Consider the following 7,596-nt stretch of genomic DNA (forward strand, 5'->3'; position numbering starts at 1 on the left):
ACCACACGTAGGGTTCTGATGTTAACGTAGTCGTGTAGCAAGTGATGTAAATGACCACTGATCCCCAGACTTTTTAGTTTGGTGATGATGCCCTGGTGCCACACCCTGTCAAAGGCACCAGCAATGTCCATTGCAATGACGATTGTGTCCATCCCGCTATTTAGTGACTGGTTCCATTTAGTAGATTGGAGTAGAAGATCAGCAGCAGATTTGCCTTCTCTGAAGCCAAACTGTTTGTTGTTGCGTAGGTGACGTTCTTCTAGGAATGTTGTTAGTTTATGTGCTATTAGGGCCTCAAGTATTTTTCCTGGGATATAGAGGAGGGATATTGGCCTGTAGTTCTGAAAGCCTGTTTTTCCCCTTTTTGTGCACCACTACAACTTGTGCCTGCTTCCACATTTTTGGCCACGTGTGAATTTAGGCATTTCTGGAATATTGCAGTCCGAGGTACAGCAAGCTGGGTGGCAGTTTCTTAAGATGTGTGGACTGATGTTGTCAGGCCCCACAGCTTTGTTTCGGTTCAGCTGGAGCAGTTGTTGTCTAACATTTTCTTTGGTGATGGTGATGTTTCCCAGTGATGCTCTTGTGCATAACGGGACTGTTGGAGGAGAGCTGTATGGGTCGGGTACTCTCATCTTGTTAGAGAAGTGGACTGCTAGGAGTTGGGCTTTGTCCTTGTTGCTTGTGGCTACATTTCCATCTGGACGTATGAGTGGAGGAATGCAGTCATCACGTGTGAAGCCTTGTTGGTGTTTGATGCAGCTCCACAAGCTTTTGTTGCCAGCTGAATGGTCAGTTAGTTTTGTTTGAATGCTTACTTTCCAACGTTCGATTGCCAGCTTCTGTACTCGTTTCATAATCTTACATGCTGCCTTGTGTCTAAGCTTATTTCTTCATGATGGATGTGCTAGGTATTGTTGCCATGTCCTGCTTTTTCGATCAGCTGCAACGCTCCAGTTATACCCGAACCAAGGCTGGTCTCCTGGCATAGATGTGTATCTCTGGCAGGGAATATACTGCTCTTGAAGGGACGGGAGTTGCTCAGTAAAGATCTCAACTTGTGTGTCTACATTACCGGTAAGCAAGTTATCCCTTCGATGTTATCCAGCTCATTCTGAAGACCATCCCAGTCACCCCTGTTCCATAGCCAGTTGGTACGGGTTATGTTTTCATCTTGGTCAGCTGCCATCTGAACTGTAGTGTGGATGGCAAAGTGGTCTGATGATCCCACATTTCCCAAAGGGTGGCACGAAATCACACTGTCAGGCAGGTCACTAATTACTGGGTCAAGGGAGGATCCAGATATGTGTGTTGGGAAGTCAACAAAATTTTTGAGGCTATGTATGGTAACTCAGTAAATTGTCTTACCACGAGATGTTGATTAAAGTCTCCAATCAGGACGGTGTGCTTGCAGGAATGTTTGATGAGTATGGTATCCAGATGGGTTTGGAGGAAGACTATTGGCTTGCATCCTTGCCACTATAGTCAGTAACAGACACACAGTAAGACGGATTTACAGTAGCGAGTCCATAATCTGAAGAACATTAACTCCAGGTAACCAAGCATATTCACTTCAAGGGGTTGGACAGTTAAACCTTTACAGAAGCACACTGCAACACCACTGAACGTACCTTGAGCTCAATCATGTCGGTGTCACCTTGAATAGCCTTTGATATGTCCAAAGTTTCCTGGAATTGAAGGATTTAGGAATGCTTCGACAGTGGCAACTATATCTGGGTTACGGGGAATTATAAAGCTATGAACCGGGTCACCAATGTTGGTTTGTAAACCCTGAACACTGGCAGAGATGATGGTTAGCCTATCTTGCTTGTTGGTGGCTGACATGGTTCCAGGAGATTCGTGCATCATTGGGGTAGCTGGCATACGTGGTGCAAGGCTATACTTGGTGGGGGGTCCAGTCAGTCGTATAAGGTTAGGGAGCAACTATTATGTTCAGTGTTTGAATGAGGAGTAGATTGTTCTTCCCTTGTTCAGCAGACAGTCTCTCAAAGAACTTTTCCTGTCTCCCGTGGTTTAGTCGAGTGCGACAATCTTGAAATGTATGGCCTTGATGATAGCAGAAGTAACAGATGGTCCTTTTGAGGCAGGTGTCAGTAGTGTGACCTCTTCTTAGGCAAAACTGGCAGTACAGGCCTTGTGAATTCGTGTAGGTCCAGTTGGGTGGAGATGAGCTCTTTGGGTGATGAGGGGGATTAAATTTACGTCTCTGAGAGTTTCTCGGTTGGAAAGTTTGGTTAGGTGTTTCTGTTTGCTGACCAGCAGAAGTGCATTGAATTCTTAGCTGCGTGCTGTGTTCTGGCTTGGCTGTTAGTTGTCCAGTCATTGTATGTGAGAGTCTCGACTGAGTGCACTGTTTTGGGCGGGCTGATCGTTCTGTGAGTGCGGTCTCATTCAGGTTTACAGTTTCAGTCAGTATGGTAGTGAAGCGACTCAGGTGGTTGGCAACTCTTGTATGCTGGCCTACACTTGAAGTAGGTGGGCTCCTCTCACTCCCTGTTGGTGATTCTTCCGGGCTGTTTGTTTCTGAGGTCAAGAACTGGGGGGTGTTTTTTGTGCCAGAGATGGACTGTTGGAGTAGGCGTGTCTTGCCAGAAGTCCACCAAGTCCTGGATACGTGACTCTTATCGAGATGGGTTTGCCATTCATTGTCGATTCTGTTGGCACGGGCACTGGCAGCGATTGACTTGACTTCCAGTTCGTCTAAGCTAGATTTTGAGGATATAATGTTTTCTCTCTCTCTCTCTCTCTCTCTCTCACTATTCCTTTTATCCCCTCCTCCCTCCCCTCTCTCTCTCTCTCTCTCTCTCAGCTATTCCTTTTATCCTCTCCCCCCCCCTCTCTCTCTCTCAGCTATTCCTTTTATCCTCTCCCTCTCTCTCTCTCTCTCTCTCTCTCTCTCTCTCTCTTTCTGTCTGTCTGTCTGTCTCTGTCTCTCTCTCTCTCTCCTGCTGCTGCCACATGCTCTAACCTTCCCATGGCCCCCTCCTCCTCTCCTCCACTTCATTTGCTCACACTTCTTTCCTCTCTCCCTCCTCTCCTTGCCTCCAGCTTTTTGTGTGTATATCTTCCTTCCTGTCTCTGCCTCCGTGACTGACGTTGTTGTGTTGTGCAGGTGAGTGAGGTGGTGGGAGCCATGGATCCCTCCTCCATCTTGGCATACCTGGACCTGGGCTGGTGGGGGTCAACAAGAGGGCGGGTCCACATCCGGCTGAGTCCCAACACGCCTGCAGCACAGCAGTTTAGGCTGCTGTGTACCGGCCAGACCGGCGTCTCATACCGCAACACTAAATTACACTGCGTGGGGAAGAAGGGTAGGCCTGGAGAGTGGGTGGAATGTGGAGACTATGAAGGGAAGGGAGGGCGAGGAGGGGCAGGGATAATAGACATCAGTGGTGGGCAGTACCGAAGGCCAGGCAGGGCGGGGGCCGTGAGGTGGCGGTGGTGTGATGCTGCCACGGCTGCCCAGTTTGCCATCACCACCAGGGACTGGAAAACTGTGTTAGTGCGCCCTGATGTCTTTGGTGAGGTGGTCAGCGGGCTGGAGGTGGTAAGGGCAGCAGCCAACCACAGTGACATCACACAGGTCACCGTGATGGACTGTGGTATTGTGCTCAACCAATAGTTACTCTACTACATCAATGTGCTCTAATGTATTTCCTTCATGATAATTGTATTGCATTGTACATTTTCACGTACTGTACTGTACTGCCATGATTACTATACTGTTATACTACCTCCTTGTGCTGCATTGTATTACCTCATATAATGTACCATCGTGTACTACTACCATTATTACTGTGCTGCTGTACTAACCTCATGTACTGCTTTGTACTGTACTACTCCCATGATTACAGTACTAGGTTGTACTACCCTCGCACTACACTGTTATCCTCACATACTGCACTGTACCATCATGATTTACTGTACTATTTTGTAATAGCCTAATATACTGCACTGTACAATCCTTATGATTATCGTACTCATTTTCCCATCCTTATGTACAATAATATACAGTACTGTACTACCATTATACTACATTTTACTATTCTCATGTATTCTTCTGTACTGAACTGTACTGTACTACCATTATTACTATTCTGTACTACCCCATGTACTACACTGTACTATCCTCATGATTATTGTACTACTTCAGTTCCACTCTACACCCATATGATTAGGCCTTGTCTTCTGTACTACCCTCCTTATGTACTGTACTATCCTCATCATTACTGTACTATGCTGTACTACCCTCATATATTGTACTACCCTCCTCATGCACTGTACTACTCTCATCATTACTGTACTACCTTCATGTGCTGTACGACCCTCATCATTACTGTACTATGCTTTACTACTCTCATCATTACTATACTATGCTGTACTACCCTCATGTACTATACTACCCTTATCATTATTGTACTATACTGTACTACCCTCAACATTATTATACTACATTGTACTACCCTCATACATTGTACTATGTACATCATTGTTGTGCTGTGCTGTACTACCCTCACCGTTATTGCACTGTGCTGTACTACCCTCATTATTACTGTACTATGCTGTACTACCCTCATCATTACTGTCCTCTTGTCTTCTGTACTACCATCATTTGTAGTACAGTACCATCCAGCACGTGAGATCCATGAAGTAGACTTGAGTGTACAAAAGTGTACATTGCTTTAGTACATTTAAGTATGGTAGGCTAAAGAGTACTATAGTTCACTTGATTGTATAGTACACAAATATAAGCGTAGTACAGTACACATAAGGGTAGTACAGCACATGTAAAGGTAACAGTGTACATAGAAGGGTAGTACAGTACACCTAAGCATAACATAGTACAAATAACGGTAGTACAGTACACATAAAAGTAGTACAGTACACGTAAGACAAAGGCACTATGGTACACATAAGGGTAGTAGAGTACACATACTATAGTACAGTACACATATGGGTAGTACAGTACACATAAAGGTGGTATAGTACACATAGCGGTAGTACAGTACACATAAGGGTAGTACAGTACACATGAGGATACCACAGTACACATAAGGGTAGTATAGTACACATAAGGGCAGTAGAGTACACATAAGGGTAGTACAGTACACATAAGGGTAGTACTGTACACATAAGGGTAGCACAGCACACATAAGGTTAGTACAGTACACACAGGGGCAGTACAGATTAGTACAGTACACATAAGGGTAGTACAGTACACATAAGGGTAGTACAGTACACATAGGGTAGTACAAACACGTAAGTGCAGTACAGTACACATAAGGGTAGTACAGTACACATAAGGGTAGTACAGTACACATAAGGGTAATACTTCAGGCTTTGTAATAATAACGGTCATACATCAAGCTACATTTGTATTATTTAAAATGTTGGAATGATTTTCTTGCGTCTTTGTAATGAATGTGATTTGATTCCTGAAGAGATTACACCCTGTGAAGGATGGCTTAATTTGGCCTGATGGCAATTGATATTAATATTACTGGGTGGAAATATAAAGCTGATTGGTAGGTGCTGGCCACCATCATCCACTCACGTAATATAGTGCTGCCTACTTCTTCATTCAACTTTATCATTCTTTTTTTGTGTCTGCCTTCTTCGCTTCCTAATTCTCACCATCATCCACTCACTTGATGTAGTACTGGCAACATCTTCCAACGCCTTTATCATTTTTATTTTCTGTCTGCCCTCCTCTCTTCCTTTTTCTCCCATCGTTCCTGTCACATTTTATTACTCTTCTTTCCTTTTCAGGTGACTTTACACTGAGTAATATGCCTAATGGTTTCCTGTAAGCCAGGAAACTATTTACAACGCTGGGTGGTAACCATATAACCAACCCATACTTGTTCACTACATGTCAACAAGTGGGTTGGCATAGGGTTAGTGCCCCTCCCTGTAAAACAACCCAGAGACTAATGAAAATGTTAATAATAATAATAATAATAATAATAATAATAAACGGTAAACAAAAGAAATGTCTATGCATATACTAAAATAATTCTGAAAGGCCTGAAGTAATTTTTAGGTGAGCATGAGTCTCATTGGTTACTAGTAGGAATGAGTCTCCTTGGTTACTAGTAGGAATAAATCTCCTTGGTTACTAGCAGAAATGAGTCGCCTTGGTTACTAGCAGAAATGAGTCTCCTTGGTTACGAGCAGGAATGAGTCTCCTTGGTTACGAGCAGGAATGAGTCTCCTTGGTTACGAGCAGGAATGAGTCTCCTTGGTTACGAGCAGGAATGAGTTTCCTTTGGTACTAGTAGGAATGAGTCTCCTTGGTTACTAAGACTGGTGACCCTCTGACTGTTTCTGCTCCCGGACACACACACACACACACACCTTTCTATTTCACAGTCTCCATGGTTACTATTTCTTTCCTTGGCCATGAAATAATTATAATAACTCAGCATATAAACATCACCTTGTCTTACCTGTGATATACATAACGTGTTGTTTGTCCGTCATATGAACAGAAATGGGAAACTTCATGGCGCTGCGATGAGTTGTTTTGGCTTACTCTCTCACATTCATTCCCTTCCTCCTTCTCACCCCTGCCCCCACCCCGCCCTCCAATTGGCCTTAAAAGCAATTCCTCATCTTACAAAATACCAGATATTTTTACCTGTGCTGTGCATAAGGCGCCATTATGCAGCTGGTACGGAAAAAATTCTGTATGTGCAGTATTTTTCGTCAGAGCGTCCATCCCCATCACCCGATCTGCTCCACCCTCACTCCTACACTGTACTTCTGTAGCGTCATTATTTTCACACACACAGGTCAATTTCCAGTCTACAGGGGTTAATTCACTTATCATATATGCACTGATTCAATCCACCAGCATCAGAAAATACGCTCAGTCCTGATATTTACAGGTAAATAAACGAGAAAGCGGGCTGGGGGGAATGGATGAAGTAAGATCAAATGTGTTGCCAGCACGCTCTTCAACACAATATCTTCCTCCTTTCAATTACACTCTCCTATGACGCTTATCTTTACCACCACAGCCACAGCACCACATCAGGACGGTCAAGTGACGTATGTTATCAGAGCCAAATACCTTAAACAGCATCAAAAAATGGCCACACCACACAACACCACACCTCAGTACGCTACACCACAACAGTCAACACGATTCCACACCACACCACACTACACCACACCACATTACACCACACCATACCACACAACACAACACATAATACACCACACAACACATCACATAACACCACTCCACATACACCACATCACGAAACACCACACCACTCAACACCACACCGCACAACATCACTCCACACAACACAACACCTCAACACACACCACACAACACAACACACACCACACAATACAACATCACAACACACACCACACAATACAACACCACAACACACACCACACAATACAACACCACAACACCACACCACACACACCACACAATACAACACCACAACACCACACCACAAAATACAACACACACCACACAATACAACACCACAACACCACACCACACAATACAACACCACAACACACACCACACAGTACAACACCACAATACACACC

At 44.3% G+C, this 7,596-nt stretch overlaps 1 protein-coding gene across 1 annotated transcript; it reads left to right on the plus strand.

Moving 5' to 3' along the window:
* The first annotated feature begins 1,843 nt into the window (after positions 1–1,843).
* On the plus strand, positions 1,844–3,643 carry LOC145393979 (uncharacterized). The gene is made up of 2 exons (XM_080267955.1): positions 1,844–1,918; positions 3,134–3,643. The coding sequence occupies exons 1-2, from the start codon at positions 1,844–1,846 to the stop codon at positions 3,641–3,643; spliced, it is 585 nt and encodes a 194-aa protein (XP_080124081.1).
* Positions 3,644–7,596: the final 3,953 nt, after the last annotated feature.

Source organism: Coenobita brevimanus, chromosome 3, assembly GCF_032717465.1.
Source record: "Coenobita brevimanus isolate Jiangsu-jjx chromosome 3, ASM3271746v2, whole genome shotgun sequence".
NCBI lineage: Eukaryota > Metazoa > Arthropoda > Malacostraca > Decapoda > Coenobitidae > Coenobita > Coenobita brevimanus.

Bases quoted from the DNA above. Each gene is read 5' to 3' on its own strand.
- LOC145393979 (XM_080267955.1), top strand. From the start codon at position 1,844: ATGGTTCCAGGAGATTCGTGCATCATTGGGGTAGCTGGCATACGTGGT. The intron at 1,919-3,133 runs GTCAGTCGTATA...TGTGTTGTGCAG, and splicing joins TATACTTGGTGGGGGGTCCA to GTGAGTGAGGTGGTGGGAGC.